This window comes from Tachypleus tridentatus, chromosome 1, assembly GCF_004210375.1.
Source record: "Tachypleus tridentatus isolate NWPU-2018 chromosome 1, ASM421037v1, whole genome shotgun sequence".
Classification (NCBI taxonomy): Eukaryota; Metazoa; Arthropoda; class Merostomata; order Xiphosura; family Limulidae; genus Tachypleus; species Tachypleus tridentatus.
In genome coordinates this window covers 50,894,695-50,917,211 of record NC_134825.1, presented here as the reverse complement: position 1 = coordinate 50,917,211, position 22,517 = coordinate 50,894,695, and the positions used below count along the sequence as shown (strand labels likewise).

Here is a 22,517-nt window from a genome sequence, read left to right as displayed (position 1 = left end):
ACCTCCTTGTTTGGTTGGATACTGGTAGCTGAAACTCAATCTACAGAAACCTCAAGTTATTCTGTTTGGAGCAAGTAAAAGGAAATATCGATCTTGTCAAAATTATGATGTATTTAATGCTCAAATATATCATAGTCCCATACAATTGCTTAACACAGTTCGATTCTTAAGTGTCACCTTCAATGATTACCTTATATAGAAGGCTTACCTTGCAACAGATAACACAACGCTTCAGTATGATGTGGTGTCTAGCTGAAACTATTTGGGGCTTGAATCCATATTTTATGTTCTATCCTTCGTTCGACCTTATATTACAAATAGTCATGAGTCGTGGATATCTGCCTCTTCTTCCTGCTACGAACGACTTATATGGTTAGAACGATGTGCCCTCCACATAGCCTTTCACAAAATTCTTCAGTGCCTTCAGACGCTACGTCTTCACTCATAATATCATTCTTGCCGATTTTCTACCTCTCGTGTTCATCCTCCACGAAAACTACTCCCTCCAGCTGAACTTATCCTCAAGAGATTTCTATTCCGAAGAGTGGCTCACGAAATGTATTTTCCTCTATAAAAAGCCTGCTACCGTATATTTATCCTGCCTGAATATTTCTTTATTTTCTCATATATCACTCACCTTATCAACTGATTAAGTAACGGTTTAAACACGTGACGAGGATTTTTTATTTGGTTCAATTTCCATTCTGGAATATTTTCTTATGAAATATATTTATACCTTTCATCCACTATGAATACCGCTAGGAACCAAGCTTCGATACCCATGGTAGGTAGAGCATAGATAGCCCTATTTGTAGATTTGAGCATAACAACGAAACAAACAAACACTATGCTATGAAGTTTCAATCTCAAGGCGGAAGAAAGGACATAAACCTCTGCTGGTACGCCAGTCTTACTGGACTTAACATAAATGCTGATGAGCTATAAGTTCGGTGAAACTAGTTCCTGTAGTAGGAGTAGTGAATTAAAGAATAAATGAAGCCTCTATACCACCTTCACTAAAATTCACGTTTTGCTCAGGAAAAATAGATTCATAAATAAGTATATATGTGTTTGTGTGTATACTATTTATTACGCTCCACATTGGCTCAGCAGTAAATCTGAGGGCTCACACAGCTAAAAAATCAATTTTCAATACTTGTAGTGGGCAAAGTACAGATAATCTGCTGTGTAGTATTGTGCTTAACAACAAACAAGCAATCTATCATTAACTTTGGCCTGGCAAGGCCAAGTGGTCAAGGCACTCGACTGGTAACCCGAGGGTTGCGGTTTCGAATCCCCGTCACACCAAACATGCTCGCCCTTTCAGCCGTGGGGGCGTTATAATGTGACAGTCAATCCACTACTCGTTGGTAAAAGAGTAGCCCAAGAGTTGGCGGAGGGTGGTGATAACTCTAGTCTTACACTGCTAAATTAGGGACAGCTAGCGCAGATAGCCCTCTTGTAGCTTTGCGCGAAATTCAAAACAAACCAAACCAATCATTAACCTAAGACACCTCGGACATTTAAAACAATAACAAAAGTTAACACAATGTTACTACCAACCTCGTTTTATCCTAGATTTTTTCGCTGTTATAGATACAGAAGTTAATTATTTTCTCTTATTTTTTAAGCTTTATTTTGCTCTTTATGGTTTAAATAATTTACGACATACCGAAACCGATGAACTAAATAGTATTTCCCAGAAAATCTCTTTATATTCAGTTGTCAAATACTCCAATTCTTCTAAATATTCCATGAATACTTGCCTGATTTATTTTAAATAGCCAGAACATAATATGGTTATTTTAGCCAGAATGTTATATAGTATTGCTCCTTCAATCTCGCATTATCTGATTTTTGTAAAACTACTGTTCGTTAAAGGTTTCATAAAACGTTAAAGTGAACTGTTAAAATATAAACGCAGAAAACTTAAACGTGATAAAATAAAATTTATCACACCACTCTTGTTTGCTACAAATTATTCAGGTTTTTACTTAATGTTGTATATTTATTACATATGATGGTAGGAATTTTCTGAAGATTGTTTGTTTTAGAAAAAAGCCACAGCCCACTATTGCTCTGTCCACTGCTGGAAATCGAACCTAGGATTAAAGAGATATAGGACTGTAAACTTTCTACTAACCTACTAGGGCCCCCTCAGTGATATATCGGTAGGTCTGCGGGCTCACAACGTCAGAAACCAAGTTTCGATACCTGTGGTTAGTATAGTACAGATAGCTCATTGTGTAGCTTTGTGTTTAATTACAAATTAACAAACAAACCTACTGCAAAACTTTTCTCATGATATCAGAACATGTGTAAATACATAGTTTATACACACTGTATAAATGATATTATATATACATATTACGTATGACTATGTCCAGACTTTACAGATTTGAGTGACGTTTCATGTACCTGTTTTTCTCGTTGTCCGTCATGTTGAACCGCTCGAGTGCGAGGAATTCCTTCAGTATGTCGAAGTCGTTGTAAATTTGCTTGAAGGCGTCGTTTCGGCATCAGGTACCCACTGACTTTTCTGTTTTATTACTCACTCTTGCAAAACATCAGTGTCTTTCAAACCAAATCACGCTTCGTGAAGAAACACATACAACTAAAAAGTTTATAAATACCTTTTTGCCAATACGATTCTTCACTTATTTGAAAACACGCCTGAATATTTGACTGACAGTTCTTTGTGGGTTTTTTTTTTTCATTTGTTTATACTGTTACCCCTAACAACACGAAATCGATTGATCTTTTTAGCCTGTGGTGATCGCTAAGTTTGCGTTCAAACCACGCTTGTTCAGCGTCCCAGAACAATCAAAGTTGTAGTATCGTGGTCTGTTAATGTTCGTGATCAGGCAGTTTTGAGGCGAATTTGACTAAGCCTCATTCAGGAACTACAAAAAAATATCGAGTTCTTGTGCAAGATTTCTTCCATTGGTTTCTTATTAGTCAATAGTTTCCATGTATCAAACATATCATGTAATTTTGCAGTGTCGGCGCCAGGATATTTTCGTTGAGAGGGAGCTGAGGTAAACTATGGAGGGGCTTCCCAAAATGCCATTAATATGAAGTATAGATGGTAAATTATAAGAATGTAAATACCAAGATACATTTCAGAAAGGTATGCTATTTTGAACTGCGTTTTCAATGCAGTTTTCATTGGAAACTCATACTCGGATTAATAATTCATTATTATAAATTAGAAATAATCTGTTTATGAAAATATGCGTATATGTAAAAGAGGAAGCTCACCTAAATCCACCGAAGGTAATACATAATAATAAAGAAAATCAATATTAGCTTAGATTGAACATTTAATACACCATTAAGAGTAAAGCTACAAATCAAAAGAAATATAACATAAAGACATAGTTTACATAGCAGAAACGAATTATCCCATGTGAAGTTAATACACTCTGAGGAAAAGTAAGGTCACTATCTCTTATCATGTTGTGTTCATAGTCAATATTACTTCAAAGCAATGCGCATGTTCTGGTGATTGGCAGCACATGTGTTTATAACAGTATCAATATAGAGTTGTTTTGCCTTCCTGAAGTTTACTATATGACAGCAAGGTTGCTGGTGCGGTTGTTACCACTGCTGTTGCGCAAGTATGTCTTGAGAAGCTTCAGACATGAGAAACTTCTCTCACAGGCAGCTGAAGTTACAGGCAGGGTCACAGCGATGCATACAAGTTTGTGGAGATCCATGAAGGCATCTTTGTATGGCTCCAGCATGGTTGCAAGCTCCAATGGTGTGGATACTTCCTGCCCCTTGTCTTTTTTCCTAGCAATTTGCCGGTTCAACTGGTGGACCTCCACTGCGAGGTCATCCTCTGCCACACCATAGTTTGCTAAATTGCAGTTGACCTTCACAGAAAGACAGGTTTCTTCATAAGTTCACATTATTCATACAGGCCAAACTGTGATTGTGATATTGTGTTTATTATCATAAGTGTGACAAACACCTGTTACAATAATGTAACTACTACATTACATTAAATTAGGCACTTCTAAATAGCCTAATGACAATTTCAAACTTCATTCTAGAATTGTTTAGAAATAATATTTGGTCTGTTAATATGTAAGGTTATTATTTAATCATAAGTATAACATTAATTGGATTGTAAGTCACAATTTTAAGTGTATGCCACAATCATCAGTACAATTTTGGATGGCTGATACACAATGCAAAATGATCTTACAGAGGACACAACACCAGCTAAATGCTTCATAGTTTTGATCCATACACAATACACTTATACATGCATGCTATGTGTTTACTTTTAAATAAAAGATAAATGAAATTAATGAGTAAATACCTGTAAAACCTTTGGTTTATCGAGTAAAATCCCTGATGATCTGTTGTAACTTGAAATCAACGTGGTTGTTTAATCTTCGTCAAAGCTCAAGATAGAATGGCATTAACACAGAGAGCGGCAATACAGCGCATGAGTTTCAGTGCATTCAGTATGTTGCTTTGGGACGCATGACACATACTTCCGTCTTAATGAAGACGTTGAGTTCTACAGATCTATGTCTCTTTGATGTTAATTGTTAAGCAACAACGACGATTGTGTTTTCCATATTTTATGAATATATGTAGGTAACAATATTAGGGGGGCTCAAGCCCTCTAAGCCCTCCCTAGGTGTCGTCACTCTAATTTGCAACACATTAGGTATTCCTTACTTAAAACAGCAACTTTATTAACCTCTTGGACTATTAAAGAGCACTTTAATTTGATTTTGCCTCAGATGAAATCAAGTGTCCATACGTAAGGTACTAATATTGAAACGCAATAATAATTCAATGATGACATTTAATTTTTTGTGAGAACAGCTCAGCACTGGCACCTTTATATTAACAAGCTTATTTTAATTAACTTAGGGATTCTACTATTTTTGTATTCGTGAATTACGGAAAATAAAGTTAATATAAAATTAAAATTTAATATAATAACGCATTTATATTTCAGTGTCTTTGGTTATACCAAAGTAATTGTTTGACGCGAGACATTAAGTTTTTTCTAGAATTCATATTACAGGATTAATGCCGCATTACCCAAAACTAGTAATAAACGTTTTACAATAGTTCTAAGCTAGAAAACATAATATTGGTAACGGTAAGATAAAATGGCGTATTTAATTATGAAGTTTTACTTTCTATTTATTACTGGATTTCAAAATATTTGCACCAGGACTTCTGCTTTCAGTTTATCCATTTCTTCATGAAGAAAGAGATATTCCAAAAACAATGAGAATACCATCGTGAGCTGTGTTACTTCAAGATGACCTAAAGCAAGCTGATCGCCCTCTCTACGAAATGTAAATTAGCAAATGTGGTCACTTACACAAGCATTTTAAGTTCTTTGTTTAAGTTCTTATTACTCTCTTCTATTTCCGTTTCTTAGCAACTTTCTTAAGTTTTCTTTATCAGTCTTATCATACTGGACTACAAGTTCAAAGTATTTTTGTTTCTGTCAGTTGAGCGTTTAACAATTCTTTTTTTAAAAATGTCAACTAATTATTCGATAAAATACCTCTGATAATATTGTTTTACTTGTGAAATCTAGTGAGAATTGGACATGACATTTCAATTTGACTAAAGTTTATTTGTAACAAACTTAAAATGTTGAAAGAAAATTCCTTAAAGAACATTGAAACGACAGTAGTTATATGTGTACACCTTCAAACAAGACCAAAAGTTTGTTCTTCAAGATTTAACCAACAGAAGAACGTCTAGAACTGATATGCTTCTAGTGATCAAACAAAGAAGACAAATTAAAGTCAAACGACTTCTAAATAGTTATGATAAAAGTAAATTAGATGATCATATGTTGTCGTCCATTACACACGACATTCAAGATGCTTCAACTGTCCGGGCATTCTACAGATCGTGAGGAGAACTTCATGAATTTGAAATGACGCTTCTTTACTTAAATATTAATCGGAGTGTTAAGCTTCACTTATGTTTGTCTTTTTTGTTTCTTTAGATTTGTGGCAAGTACTAGTAAAACATTAAAGACATTCGTTGGTAATAACACTACTATTCACAATTATCTCAATGTCCATGTCTGATTTTTACTGATGACAAGACGCCTTCTGTATTTACGTATTCAACGGCTGAATCTAAAAATACGAGGTCCGTTACAAATGTACAAAACCCTGACATCGAATTTTAAATTAGAAAGTTTTCTGTCGCAGAACAATCTGACTTGAGTATATATCTATATAGATGGAGCATAGATTCTATTTACAACCGAATTTTAAATACAACGAAATTCCAACTGAAACATTTATCGTTTATCTATTATTGGCTGGTAATTCCTGTTTCACCCTGTACATTAGTTTTTGTCGGAGCACTACATTTCTATAACAAAGCTAACTGCAAGGGGTATGATAACAACGTTTACACCAGAATTAAAGTTTGTATTTTTTTTAATTACCAGTAATGAATAATACTTAGAAAATCGGATACACTGTTTGAAATTGTCACCTCAGTGAATTTGTTTAAAACCGTTCTTTTTTATTATTATTTTGAGTTGTGTAATAAAAAAGAAAGGGAAGACTCTCAAACTTTTTAACACGACATTCTCAAACTTGGGACTCAGTTATTATATATATATAAAGGAAAACACTGTATAGTATTGTAAGGTTCTGATGATATATTAAAATATATTTAAAATACTATTTCGATGAACAATCCGAGCCATCTCTACATAGGCAGTATTGCAGCCTGCCCGATAATGGATAGCTGCGCTTTCTGGAAACTAAATCACAGCTCCAATTAATGATAAGTAATACGTGGATAAAAATCCAGTCTTTATGCATTTTAACTAGTAAATTGGCACATACCAGCTGTTTTATATAACATTTTTATAAACTTTTCCCACTCACTGTTCACACTATCTCTTTCATTATTTTTGATACACCAACCATCAATTATTACTGTATGGAATGTTTTAATTAATACTCTAATCGTTGATAAATATTACCTTGGGTCAATGGTAAGTCTAGAGGCATACGACGTTTAACTTAAGTGTTCGATACCCGTGGAAGACAGAGCACAGATAACACATTGTATAGTTTTTGCTTAACAATAACTAAATCAAATCATTAATAAATAAAGTTAAGTTTCTTTAAAAGATGAAATGTAAACGCCATCAGCCTCGAGAAAGTTCAATAGTTATAATAAGACTTTAAAAAAAAGCTATATTAAGCTTTTTATGAGGAATAAAGTAGTTAGCAACAACTAATGTACCTGAACCAATAGCGTCATCTTATACACCTAACTGTTGCATTCCCGGTATTAGTTATTTAACACGATCTTAAGTTAACAAATTGTAAAAATAATGGTGGTCAGTACATTAAGACAATTTACTACTGCATTATGCAATTTCCAAAAGAATTGAAATATAGTTCTTATGCTTTTACAACCTCAAAGCTTTTAAAATATCTGTAAGCAAAGCTTATATACGAATAAATAGAGTATATTATAAGATATTTATTCCAATATACAGAAAATACATTGGTATAGGCAATTTACGGTACCATAGGCAAAGTCGAAGAATAATGATATTTAACAAGTAGTTAAGCAGACTTTGAAACAAACCAGACATCTGGGAACTTTTTTGTACTTTTATTAGATGCCCATTTGTTCCCAGGAAACGTTTTTGTGTTAAAATAATGAGATAAACAAGACACCAGGTAAACTTTGTTGAGATTAGTGAGTACCGTGGTGGCGACAAAATCTTCCAATGATCCACATTTGACTCAAAATCTTATTTATTAAGTATTATTATTAAGTTTAACAAAAGATGTAACTAGCAAAATAGTTTGTTCTTTATATAAAATAAGCTACATCTATTAGAAATAAATTAAACTTCAACAAGAATTTTGTCAACACAAATTATTGTTATCAAGCCTGACCTCGATTATGTCATTGTGACAAGTCACTGATTACTTTTTGTCAGTTTTCGTGATTAATAAACAAGTGTGACGATTACTGCAATTGACTAAAATGTCGATAAAAATATGTTAATGAATGTCATTAATGTGGAAAAGTTATATTAAAATAGAACTTTATGGCCAACAGTAAACATTAAGATAAAATTATAAGGTGGAATAAAGTATCATAATGCTTTTTCAAAAAAATGTTTCACAACACCTTTTTGAACATTTCACAATGTATAAAAACTGATGGTTTACTACGAGGAGGTACTATATGTTTAAGGTACCATGTTTCCACCCCTTTGGATAAGAACTAAAATGTTCAAATTTATGTTGTTTTTATAGTTTAAGCACAGAGGTATTTAAGCAAGTTACTAACTTTAACTTTCTTTGAATGATTAAGGACAACGATCAGAGATGCCAATTTGATTCTCTTGAGAAACAGTAACACTATTTTTAATTAGCAAGCTGAGTTATGTTTTTCATGAATCTGGTGATTGTTGAGAATGGACTTGTTCTTGATCTTCACTGCCAGTTGGCCAACTGATTTAACAATTACTGTTCTATTATGTCAAACATTTGATCTTACTGATATGTTTAAAACAGCATTAAGCTTTGGGAGAGCAGAATTTAACAGAATTATTACAGATTTCACGTAAAATTTCCGTAGATTCTATGAAGCTGTTATTGTAGTTTCAAGATAGATCACATAATTTTTAGTACCACTTAGTTTTCTATTAGTTTAGCAGTCGTGTTCAAGTTATCCGGTAAAAACCTTCAGTTCCAGTTTTACTGTCATTTTTACATGAAGTCAAGTGTCGGAGCGATTTGTTAGTGTACCTCATGTTTAAGTGTAACGGTGTGCAAAAAATCCTCTCTCAAAATGTTTGAATTATTATATTTTATTACAGACGTTATTTTTCCTTCTTTTGTTTTAAGAGAGACATTATCAAGGAAATGAAAGTCATACTACATGAATAGGAGTTATTTTTATATCATGAAAAACCTGGGCCCAACGATTACACAAAATTCTGGTAATTTCTAAACAATTGGTTATTGGTCTTTGAATTTCGCGCAAAGATACACGAGGGCTATCTGTGCTAGTCGTTCCTAATTTAGCAGTGTAAGACTAGAGGGAAGGCAAATTAATCACCACCACCCCCAACAACTCTTGGGCTACTCTTTTACCAACGAATAGTGGGATTGACCGTTAATATATAACGCCACCGCGGTGGAAAGGGCGGGCATGGTTGGTATGACAGGGGTTTGAACCCGCTACCCTCGGATTACGAGTCGAATGCCTTAACCCACCTGACCATGCCGTGCCAGGAAAATCATTTCTATTGGACTAATAATCATGGTTCAACAATGTGTTTTTATCGTTTGTGATGAAAATTCCAAGACAAATTTCAGGCAGTGATTAATTGTATAAAATTAATATTCTGAAAAGTTTTATATTGTTATTTTGAGCAATGAATGAGATCTCTGGGCACATAAGTTGTCATATACTATGGGGAATTCTTACCACAGCCACATTCATTTATGCCCATGTTTACTTACTTTTATATTTGGATACATAGGTACCATAAGCTTGATATATACATAATATAATATTGAATTTTTTATCAGAACTATTTTGAGATTTTCCTGCTGGTAACGACTTTAAAATCCAGTTTTTGGTTTTATGCTATGTAGCCAAATCTTGACTCGTGCTAATCCTATTTATAGAGCTTGTCACACACGATTGGAGATCAGTTAAAATACACACCAATTTTCTTTCGTTATAACTGTATTGGTCAAGTTATTGAGCTGGCTTTACAAAATCATATTGTGATGTATGATATTATAGATAAGAGCCAACGTGGGATCAACAAATGGAAGTATTTTCTTGTTAATCTGTGTTTCTTCTTGAGAACATTTCTTGTTCTTGAATGATTTAAAACTTATGGACGTGGTATACTTGTATTTTCCAAATAATTTTGATAAGGTACCACACAACAGATTAGGTAAGAAAATAGAATTACTTTGTGTTGAGAAAAGACTTTAATTGAATTGTAGAATGTTTGAATGGAATAACTCAAAATACTGTTTAATGGCATCCAGTCAAATTAAATTACTGTTACTAGTTGAATGATATTTATAGGAGCATAATTAGCACATCAGTTACGTTGGCTAATGACATTAAACTTTTGGTTATTTTTATCTGTAGTGAGAATGTTGAAGAATTACAGAAGAGCTAAGAATAACTGATTCTTAATTACAAACATACTAGACAAATAGCCTTTAATTATAGCAAGCACTACATAATGTATTTAGGTTATCGTAAACTGCATAATACATCTGTAATGTGACCCGGCATGGCCAGATGGTTAAGGCACTCGACTCGTAGTCTGAGAATCGCTGATTCGAATCCCTATCACACCAAACAAGCTCGCCCTTTCAGCCATGAGGGCATTATAATGTGACGGTCAATTCCACTATTCGTTGGTAAAAGAGTAGCCCAAGAGTTGGTGGTGAGTGGTGATGACTAGCTGCCTTCCCTCTAGTCTTACACTGCAATATTAGGGACAGCTAGCGCAAATAGCCCTCGTGTAGCTTTGCGCGAAATTCAAATCAAACCAAATCCTCTTCTTTCTTTATATTTTGAGGCAATTTCCTCAGCTTTCATTAAAAAGTACATAAAATTATTGTAGCTGTAGAATCCCTGTCAGTCAATATATTTCAAGGCTTCTCATCAATAAATCTGTAATTTCGAGCACTCATTTCTTTAAACAGTGAACATTTGGCAAATGGGGTATTTTAAATTGAACGTAGCTTTGCAAATCTAAATAATTCCTGTTTTCTGATTTTTGAGTAATTCTTTGTTGTTCCTTTAATCTTATCGGACTTGATGCTCAATTTACAGAATAAACAAATGTATCGTATTTTTATACCACAGTACATTTTTCTACTCTCTGTATGATCAGCTTAAGCATCTTATAATTTTAAAAAGGTTTATTATCTACAATAGTATACAATAATTTTTAGATACAAATAGTTTTCCAGAAATACTGGTTTTGCAGTAGCACAGCGATAAGTCTGAAAGCTTTTAATACTAAAGCAACTGGGTTTTGATACCCGTGATGGGCAGAGCAGAGATAGCTCAAAGTGTAGCTTTGCGCTTAACTATAAAAAAAATAAACAATAAATATTGTGAACAATAAAAGCTGGTTATTTTAAATGTAGCAGTACTTGATCATTGGTATGAAATATAATGTTGAAGCTACATATTGCCCAAACTGCTCCTAAGTTTTATGTAAAATATATAAGCTTAAGATAATGGGATTTATTTTTCATTTTTATATTATATCAATAGGCAACTACCCGCCAAATCAGTGTTAAAGGTATTGCTCCACGATTTTAACATCTTAGTAGTTCACATACTCAATTATTTTAAACACTACATTGTTCGACAAAAATGTTACCACACCAAAATGATGCTAAAAATTATTACTGAGGCCTTCCTTAGAACAAAGTATTTTGAGATACTGTTCTATATTGAAATTAATGCTATCACGATAATTTTTTTTATTTGTTGTCTAAATTTTAATTAATTATTCATTTCTATATATGAATACTTAACTTATTTTTTGCCAGCTACAAAGTATGAGAATAGGTGACAGAAAGCCATCCAATCCTTCTGGGTAACGCCTTTCAGTCTTCAAAAAGCGATAGCAATAAAACTAATATTAACAAAAAAGAAGTATTTTACAGACATATGTTAGAGGACGCCAGTATATTTAGTTGAATTATTATTTTGTTATCACGCCTCTAAACTTGTATTTGGAATTAAGAAATAAGATTGGATTTTGTAAAAGAATGAGAAATTTACTTTAAAGTTTAATATATTAAAAATTATTGTTCTACCAACGTTTTGATGTCAAGGTTGCGTAACACCTGTGTCTGTGATATATAGTTATTATTTAAACGGCTTAGTTTATATAATTAATTATCGTTACAAATTGCAACTATAGCTCAAACATTTTTCCATCCTCGATATCAGTTGTCTTGATTTAGACTGTTCGACTAGTTTTTAAGCCACTAATAGATAAACTAACAGTTTTAACTACGACAATTTTTGTCCTGTTCACTTACATTTATTTCTTAGTTGTTTTCTGTTTAAACCTTGTACCAAGTTGTAGTACAAGTACTAGCAGTAGTAGTACCAGTAGTTTAATTTCCTTTTGTTAACTATATGTTAAAAAAGAGTTGTAACTTGTCTTGTTACATTTGTCAGTTATTTTGTTGGTTTTTTTAAAATTTGACACCAAATTACAGTTCTCTACCTTTCTTGTGCAAGTTGCAGGCATGAACTCATGTCAGTTTCTTATAACTAATATGACTGGCATTATTTTAAAGGAAAGATTTATATTTTAGTTAAAGTTGTATTATATAATGGACTATGGCAGTGTAAATATTTTCCCTGTAATTAATGCTGAACATGCCAAACAAATTACATCGGGTATTGTTCAAATGCAGTTGTACAAAACATCATTATTAGATGAAGAAAAGGGAGAATTTTCTTCAACAAATTATAGTTCAACAGATTCATCAAGTGGTGAACGTTCATGGAACTATGCTTTGTATTTATGTTTATATATCAGTCTTATTTTGGGAATATTTTTGTTACTCTTGTTCATTGGAAAAGACTTTATTCAGAGTTGTTTAATATGGTTAGATTCTCAAGAGGAATGGATAGTGTGTATTGTTTTCTTTATCCTCTATACTGTTGTGTCATTCCCATTTGTATGGGGCTATATTATTCTGAATATTGCATGTGGATACCATTTTGGATTTCTTCCTGGCCTAACAGTTAATATTGTTGCTGCTGCTTTTGGAATGAGTGTTGCTCATTTTATTATGAAGAAAAATATGGTGAATTTTATAGCTTCTCGTCTTGTAGCCATGGAAGCAATGTGGCCAATCATGGCAGTTTTAGAAAACACACAAGCTGTGAAAGTTGTGGCAGTCTCGAGGCTATCACCTTTACCTTTTGGCTTGGTAAATGCTGCCTTTGCCGTAAGTAACCTTTGCACATTTTAAACAATATTAATTTATTGAATCTTAATTCACAGAAGAGTTAAGTTTTGTATATATTGTTATAAAAGGTTTTAAGAGTCTTGGAAAAAATAATTATCAAAACATAGGTGATAAAAGTGAAGAAAAAAGAATGGCCTGTGTCAAAAACTTTTGAAAAAATATTAAATCTGAAAATTGTGGCTCTTGTTACACTTATGTTTTGTGTTCATGTTGGAAATAAATGTTTTAAGAATTTAGCTAAGAATGTCAACTTGTTTCAACTGTAACAAAAATGCCAATACAATATTACAGTGTAACCCAATAATAATAACATCCAAATAATCAAGACTGATTATGGTAGAATGGTTATTGTAGTTATAGCTTATGTACTGTTGTTCACTGTTAATAAATATATGTGTACACAATACTGTAAATGGTGGCTAGTTAGGAGGATATTAGTGCTAAAACCTTAGCAATAGGCTGAACATATAATAATATTAAAAAAAAAAACAGTAAGTAAAAAGTTATTTTTTATCTTGTCAACATGTGTTTTGTTGTGTGTTTCAATGAAATTTTTAGATTTGTTACTAGTTTGTGACACTGCTTTGAAAATACACAAAAGTTTATTGTAACAATATTGAAGAGAAAGGTGTTTTTTGATGGTGGGATCTAAGTTTTTCAAAGTTAAAAACTACTGTTATACTAAATCAACCATGCTTATCAGTAGTAAAGTTTTTCAACTTCATTCATGTATCCCTAGACTTTTTAAGTAAAAATGCAAGTTTTTGTTGGCATTTTTGTTATCCCAAGAATGTGATAAGTTCTGGTATTCTTTTGAACCAGAGAACAATGCAAAGCAAATCTCAACACCCATCCAAGTGACCAATATAAGAATGGAGAGCTGTGAATTTGAGTTTCTTGATATATTATCTATAAGTGGAACTGTATAAATAGTAATTTTCAAGCAATTAGTGTTAAAGTAACTGTTCAAAAATAAGTACAGTGAAACACAATAAATCCGTACATCAACAGTTCAGATAGGTTTATGTATAGACAAATGTTCATAATAGAAAATTGAAATGATAATCTATACATTCATGTTCCAAATCCAAACAGCTTTATGTTATAATAAACATGTTGTTGTTTTTTTGGATAACTTAATCAGTAATCTATACATGACTCTTACAGAGTCAATCAGGAATTGACCAGAACAGGAATCAAGGAAGTAATTGTTTACCTCAAAACATGTATACTCATGTGTGTACCATTTTATGACAGTATAGCTGAGAACCACCCAACCTGTGCTTACAGTATGCACTGGTTTACAACAATTTTTACATGAATGAACTTCACAGTAGGATGTATTATAAGCTGTCAGGTATTGAGAGGTTACAGTCTTATTAATGCAACAGTTATTTCAAGTCAAAATGCTCCAAAACAAAAATGCTTAGAAATATCAGCATAATTATATTACATATTTGTTTATTCAAGAAACAAATGCATGTACTATTATTTTGTATTCTATAAGTAAGTCATTGGTTTGAACAAAATCATGATTTATGTGAATATAATTATATTACATGTTTCTTTATTCAAGAAACAAATGCATGTACTATTATTTTGTATTCTATAAGTATGTCATTGGTTTGAACAAAATCATGATTTGTGAATATAATTATATTACATGTTTCTTTATTCAAGAAACAAATGCATGTACTATTATTTTGTATTCTATAAGTATGTCATTGGTTTGAACAAAATCATGATTTATGTGAATATAATTATATTACATGCCATTTTGATTATGCAGTCTATATAGTAATTGACAACATGTAAATCTATATATTGATAAATTTATTATACACACATTTTGTTTACTAGTTGCATGGCCACCTTTAATAGTTTGGACTCTTACATTTACCAATCAATAACATTTGCTATTAGTGGAGTGCTGATTGTATTCGAAGTGACTGGTCTGACTATCCAGATATTTCGATAATCTAGAAAATCTTCATAACGTGTGTTTCAATTAATGAGATAGTACTTAATAAGTACCTAAAGGAAACAATTTCCAAATATCACATGGTGCATTAAGGTTTTGTCTTAGCAAACTGTACTATTAAAATCTAGTTGCATGTTGCCTGCACATCAATGTACTTATCCAATAGTAATTCAAACTAATAACATGCATTAAGTCATCAGGCCTGTCATTTTGCAAGTTTTTAACTTTTAAATTAATTAATTTTATTGAGAGTTATGTTTACAACTTAATACAATCAATGTGCTGTATTGTTTAATAAAAACATTTGTGCTTCATACTAATAATAAGTGTTTATTATTTGTATGCAATGCTTTGAGTCTAACTAGAAGTTGGCCATTTTGTTTTAGGTCAGAATTATCAGGATTGAAAGTTTTTCATAAATGTTATCAAATTATTAGGTGACATCCATCCATTGGCTGGTTTATGTATTGGCATCATCATTAGGACTTCTGCCAGCTCAAATTATAAGTGTTTACCTGGGAACTACAGTACGTTCAATGAAAGAAGTTCTTGCTGATGAATCTACTGCTTTTACTGGTTATAGTATGATCTCGATACAGGTGAGTAAGAAATTACAAACAGTATTTATCACGATACTTCACTAATAAAGCTTTACCAAGTAATTTTCTAATTAGTGTTTACATAAAGAATTTACAATTCCTTGTGTTTTTTTTTTTTTTTTTAAATAATGGCCCTTGAAATATATGGGGTGTTTTTAAATTAAAAGTATTATTTTAAAATGGACAAGCTATTCTAATGTTTGTAAGAGTTCGTATTGTACATCCAAATCACCCTGTGTGACACAGAGCATGTGAATTTTCTTGAAGCTACCTTTTGCACACTCCTCTAAATACCTAAAATTCACCAAACATAAACATACATACAATAAAGGTTCATTTGGTCCTTCAGTGCTGTTCTTGACATCCATCCTTGAGTGAAGTACAAATTAGAATACAGCCATTGTTTTTCAGATAATCAACACTTCCCTATTTCAGGCATGGATGCAAATCAGATCTCTCCTATCACACCTCTGATTTCTTCAGGGTGGGAGGATCACTCGTAATTGAGACTCTTATTCGTTGTGAAGTGGAGACAAATTCAGTTCTGTAGTGTTCCTCTGGAGAGCTCTGAGACACTGCAATTGATGGTGATTCTCTACATTCTGGAGAGAATTTAGATTAGCTTTTTCTCATGTCTTCTTTTAGTCTTTGGTATTTTAGTCCACCTGTAGAGCAGACTTGCAGTACTAGAATCTGGTATTTTATTCTCCATAGTGGATACAACAGATAACCCAATGTTGCTTTGCTCTAATGAAACAAACTTATGTGACCAACTATTGTTTCAGTCAGTGCTGTCTTTAAATGACATATAAAAACAAAAAAAGAGGGTACTTTGTGATAAACTACATTTATTTCGCTGTTTTTCAATTAATTCATTGAGTGTATGATGTTTTGGGTCTTTCCCTGATTGCTATTAAGCCTGCACCTTATTTGATGATTGAAAGTTTCTGTTTTATCTCTATCCAAGCACATTGTATTTTATGCAGGGAAAAATTACTTCACGATTTAGCCTATCACCACAAGGTAGAAGCATTTTCTGAATCTCAAGTAATACATCTATTTCTTATATTTTGATGATTCAAAGGTGGAGTTGGTAGGTAATCTGAATACATCACTGTCTCCTGGTGGGGCAGGGTAAATCAATAGGCTACAACTGTAAAATCCATCATTTTCTTTTCCTTTCACTTCACTTTGTTGGAAGACTTTCAGGATTACCAACTTCCTCAATGAAAAGCTGGAACCATTGTTAGCATGCATACTGGTTCAGTTGTCAGCTTCTACATTCATCAGTATTGTCACTGTCATCTATATTTTGATTCATTCCTACTGGGGGTCATGGTTTCACCACTGTTGATGGATCCCAGCATTAGCCCTTCAGTACATTGATATCCAGAATAGAGTCTGTCTATTTACAAGGGTTCTATTGTTTGATTGGATCTCCATGAGCAATGTAAGTAGTCATTGTATGCCTTCAGGGTCTGTGGAGGCTTGGCACTGATGATTTTTGAATATGTGTTAACCACAGATCCAGAGCACTACAGGTTACAGGTCCTTGAGTCAGGATTAGTCATTCATTTTACATCTTCACCACCATTATTTACCCAACCTGTAGTGTTTACATCTTCCACAGATCCTTAGGATTTGGAATCTTTCAGAGTTTGGTTGATTATTGATCTGAGAGTAGTAAGAGAGTCAGAGTGGTGTCCAGTCATCAATGTTTCTCATCTATATTAATGCCTCTATCCTCCAGTTTTCAGAAATTACTCATTCCTCAATCTGAGTTGATGATTTTTTCTACTGGAATTGTGGATGTCCAAATTTGTTGTAGTCAACTCCTACCTGCTTTATGCTATACTGGTTGCATTGCACTGCTATCAGAATATCTTGTGCACAAGTGTCAAGTGTTGCAGCTCTGGTTTTTTTCTTTCAGACTTGCATAGGTTTCCCATGTGTTCTGCCATATTGTACAAGTTATTTCTTTTCACCTCCATTCTGTTGGACATTATGGTTTCTGCTTCTGCAGTACTCTTGAGTGTCCACCACTTCCTCTTAGGCCATCTCTGTGGAGACAGCCATGATCCAACATGGCTATCTAGAAGCTCAAGCTTCAGACATAGAAGTTATGCAGTCTTTTGCATGTCCTGGGGGTTTAAGTTCTAAGGTTGCCATGTATTTATTTCAGTTTTTGTTGAGTCCCAAGATGAACATTTTATCAGTGTAAGTGACATGCATATTGGCAATGGTGTACTGGGAGGAGGTTGAACCCATTTTGATCAGAAGTGCAACCATAACTCATTTTCTGACCTGGCTTTTTGGCAGGAATTTTTGCATTTTCCACAATTGCTCTGTATAAAGTGGCTTTATTGGCTACAGTTCCATTCTGAAGACTAAATTTTCATTGGGTTCTCAGTTCTCTCTGGGTTCCTAACTCACTTTGAGCCCTTGGTCCCAAATGTCCAATCAGATTTCAATTGTGGTCATGTTCAGTGAGGGTCTTGAAGGTTTTATTGCCTGCACCAACATTTTTAGAGATTCTAGATATTGATATTTTATTGTGGCCTCTCTTTGAAGGTGAGGAATTTTCTGTGTGTCATGTCTAATCACATTTGTTACGTTTCTATGGCCCAGTTGAATTGCCTACTGGAGGATACTGTAGACCTCCCCAATACCTTTATCTCACATTACTTGTGTGATCTGGCAATATCTTCATCTGAGGGTTTTTGCCTACCCCCTGTAGGTCTCTTAACCATTTCTGATTGATTATACAGAGGATGAGTATTTTTCATTTCTACCTTTCAGGGTTCCTTACCTTCTTTATAGGATCTACTCTGTAGAGAGTGTTGCTCAGGCAAGTGTGCTTTTATCAAGATGATTCACATTAACAACCACTAATTTAGTGTACTTTATGTAGATTACAATATGCACTGTAGAAATGAGGTGTACCTTAAGACTACCTAAAGGCTTACTGGATGGTATTGCTGTGTTATGTTGGACCACCACTTACAGACTTTCATGTAAAGCATAAGGGGATCCTGTGCATCCCTTCTGATATTTGGACTGCATAAATCAGAAGACAATTTGCTTTAAGAAATTTAGGGAACTTGGTTCATATATTGCACTATTCTTCAGATGTTCCTAATGTGCAGATTCTAAGTAGTGGAGATAGGGAGTCCTTACCACATCTGGTTTCCAGTGACTGGAGTGATGGACAGAGGCTTTTTCTGCAGTCTTTTGAGGTCCAACAACTAATGGGAATAAAATCTTGAAAGAACTAGCACAAATCTTTCACTTCCTACAGACCAACTAAATTCTGGAACTAAGTTACAAATCCTAAGGATCTATGGGAAACAGAACACTACAGGTCAGGCAGATAGTAGTGGTGAAGATGTGATTTGGATGATTAATCCTAACTCAAAGACCTGAAGCAAAGGGTAATGCTGGAATCCCTCCTACCCAGGCCCCTAAATGTTTTTTTCTCAGATATCAGTAGGAGTGGCACCAGCCTATGTGGGAGCTCACTCATAATACAGGCTCAGATTTGATGCTTAACTATCTGGTTGGGTTGAACCTGGGCCTTCTTTCTGATCAATGTTAGTTTAGTACATTGTTTATGGAAGAGCGTACATTGTTTCTTTGTAATTCTGATTGCAGGGTGGTTGTATCCTGGGTCTTTGGCTGAACATAGTTTTTCCATGTCCTTCTTATAATTCCAGGGAGCAAGTGGAACTTACCTTGTCCACATGGTTGGGGAGAAGTGAGGATGAGTGCTTATAATTACAGACTGGATGAATTCTGTATAATTCCACCCACAATATTATACAGCAATTAAGTTGCAAGTGAAGAGCACACTTGTTCTATATGGGTTCTAGTAGGGTTCTCCCACTAGGGTGCCAATCTTCTATTGAAACACCAGTGATCTATGCAGATGCTTTCTGTATGGGTAATTTTCTCCCTGATCTCTCCACCTTATCAATGTGGAATTTTATCTATAAGTGTGAGTGAAAGTATGTTTTAGAAATGAACATTTTCTTAAATTGAAAATATATTTTCAATAAAACTTAACTCACTAACACTCTCCACTAAGAGCTGGTGCTAGAAACTAGGATTGAATCAGTTTCAAAAAAATGATACCATTATTTGAATGAGGAGAAGTACCAAGATATTATTGGAAGACCATGGCTGTTGAGTAACAGCTGTAAGTGTGAGTCAGGGTATTACTACAAATGCATTTACAAGTTAAGAAAATATTAGCTTTCATGTTCATTTCCATTACTGTATTTTTATAGATATAGGCTTTATGAGATTCATACATATTCAAATTTGAGCTCTCATTCATCAAAATATATATTTTAATGTCAAAATTATGAATATATCCTTTGTTTTGTGTTCATTTTTCTGATTTTACCCTTGTTTAATTATGACTGGAACTTTATAACTGATCTTGATTTGTTTTTTACAGAAGTTAGTTTATGGATATGTCAGTGATTTTATAAAAAAAAATGTTTGAAATGTCTTAAGCTTTAATTTCAATATTTTGTCAGGTTATATACCTCCAGCATTCTCCTTTTTAATGGAGATGTTTAAATAATGTGAAAAAAGTTAAAAATTGAAAAGATGGACTGTCTCTAGATGTTTTCATAATGTAATTTAAAGGTTTATTTAAAAATTGGCCTGTTTATTGTCTTTTCAGATTCTTGTAAGTGTTGGTCTTATGACTTGCATTGTCCGAAAAGCAAGACGGGAGCTAAAAAGAACAATGGAAAAGGAATTACAGACAAAAACTAAAATGACATCTGAAACACCAGGAACTAGTGCTTATATTGAATTATAAAGTAAAATAATCTTGAAGGTATATTGCAGGTGTTTGTGTTTTTTGTAAGATAATTTAATGCTGTCGTGTGAATTCCTTGCAAATGTGCATACAAATTAGATTAAACTAATTGAGAATGACATTAAACAATGCAGCAAATAAGATACTTTGATTTTTAACTTTTAAAAATGTTAATTTAAACACACCATAATTTTCTTAAAAGAGCACTTGAAAGTTTAATGAAAGTAGTGTTCTAATCCATTTATTTATTCCATTTTTCCATAATAAAATATGAAGAATGACACTTATTAACCTTCATATTGCTGATTATTTACTAACTGTGGCCCAGCATGGCCAGGTAGATAAGGCACTTGACTCATAACCTGAGGGTCGCAGGTTCAAATCCCCATCACACCAAGTGTTTGCCCTTTCAGCCGTGGGGGCATTATAATGTGACAGTCAATTCCACTATTTATTGGTAAAGAGTAGCCCAAGAGTTGAGGTTGGGTGGTGATGACTTCCTATCTTCCCTTTAATCTTATACTACAAAATTAGAGATGGCTAGCACAGATAGCCCTCATGTAGCTTTGTTCAAAATTCAAAACAAACAATACTAGCTGTAGGGTCCCATATCACATCATATTAATTTTATATAATTGCATGTTAAAACACTCAATGTAAAAAATTTGCCTAAAAATATATATCAAATAATTTTTTGTGCAAAATAAATTAACAGGGTTCCCAGCAGTAATTTGTGAAATTAATTGTAATATTGGTAGTATTTCTGTGTGACACATATGCTATTAGAGACCCCATAGTCAATAATTCATGGATCCATAAGCAGTTTGATTCATTCATATTTTATAATATGTTTAGAAATGCAATGATATCTATAAGAACCCAACCAGTAATCTTAGGTTTAAATATCACATTTACAATCTTGGTTGCTAGTTTCTTAATCCATTTTCACTAAATACTACAAACAAATTCCTCGTGATTAAGTGTCATATATGTATGTGTGTGTGTGTATATATATATTGACTATAATTTTTTTTTCATTGCTACCTTCATTTGTGCAAGTAGACAACTTGACCTTAAATCTCACTGTTACTTATAAATGGTTTGTTCATGTCAGTTTTCTACCTGAAAAAAAAAAAAAAAAAAGAACTTGTAATTTTGTTAACTCTACTGCTTTTACAGAATGTTGGTTTAACAAAAACACATGCTGCTGCTTAGTTTTTTCTTTAAAAATTTCAGCTTAACACCAAATCCATAGTCATACTTGTGCCTTAAGTAAGATTTAAATAAAACTTTTTAACTGGTTAAAAAGGTACAGTTTTGTTGTTATTAAGAGAGAAATGGACAAAATGTATTATTATAAAGAAATGAAAATGTAGTATACAGTTTTATGTAAATATTATAACACAAGTAGCATTTTAATGTTTGCTTTATATTTTTGTTAACCAGTAAGCTACACATACCTATGGATATTTTTGAGTAAAAGCTGAGTTATTCAGTTGCTGTTTTGAGGTGTTAATATAATATTCAAATTTTGTGTCAATTTAATTAATAGAAATAATATATGCTGCTTCTGGTCTTCTTTATGTGTGTATTTGATTTAATAATGAATGTTTTATTAAGTTTGTTTTTTTAGTTACATATAGAGATTGAGTACTGTATATTAAAACAGTTTTGAATATGCAAATTATCTAATATCTAATGTGACAATTGCAGATAAAGTCACAGTTGAAAGGCATATGTATCAGAACTATATTTGTACATTGTTTTGCATTTTGTTGGCAATGTGGTGACATTGAATTGATTATTTTTGGGAAAGGTATGTGACAGCCCTTTTCAACCTAAAATACTTATACAGTTACATCATAAAGATGTTTTAAGATTGGCTATTTAGGATTTTCAAATGCCCTACATTTAACTGCACTGAAAAATAAAGAGATGTGGATTAACTTGCCACCAAGATTTACTCAAGCCTTAGTAAGAAAAGTGTGACCTTTTATAACAGGTAAAAATCCAGTTAATAGCAAAAGCTATCCACATGACCAGGCAACAGTGTATAAGATAATCAAGAA

General features: G+C 33.0%; 2 protein-coding genes across 2 annotated transcripts in view; one reads left to right on the top strand and one right to left on the bottom strand.

The window, feature by feature from the left end:
• Nucleotides 1-2,663, bottom strand: part of LOC143248542 (dynein axonemal heavy chain 5-like) — a 173,131-nt gene extending 170,468 nt beyond the window's left edge. The window contains 1 exon segment of the mRNA XM_076496978.1: nt 2,419-2,663. Within this exon segment, the coding sequence (XP_076353093.1) occupies nt 2,419-2,520 (102 nt within the window). The 5' untranslated portion in view covers nt 2,521-2,663.
• An 8,989-nt stretch (nt 2,664-11,652) lies between these two features.
• LOC143248512 (transmembrane protein 64) lies at nt 11,653-21,595 on the top strand. Its single transcript, XM_076496931.1, has 3 exons — nt 11,653-13,016; nt 15,456-15,617; nt 20,308-21,595. The coding sequence occupies exons 1-3, from the start codon at nt 12,393-12,395 to the stop codon at nt 20,446-20,448; spliced, it is 927 nt and encodes a 308-aa protein (XP_076353046.1). The 5' UTR covers nt 11,653-12,392; the 3' UTR covers nt 20,449-21,595.
• The last annotated feature ends 922 nt before the right edge of the window (nt 21,596-22,517 follow it).

What these genes read in the sequence shown, in the direction of transcription:
- LOC143248512 (XM_076496931.1), top strand. Translation starts at nt 12,393, where the DNA reads ATGGACTATGGCAGTGTAAATATTTTCCCTGTAATTAATGCTGAACAT. An exon ending in TGGTAAATGCTGCCTTTGCC is followed by an intron (nt 13,017 to 15,455) that starts GTAAGTAACCTT and finishes TCAAATTATTAG; the next exon opens with GTGACATCCATCCATTGGCT. An exon ending in ATAGTATGATCTCGATACAG is followed by an intron (nt 15,618 to 20,307) that starts GTGAGTAAGAAA and finishes TTGTCTTTTCAG; the next exon opens with ATTCTTGTAAGTGTTGGTCT.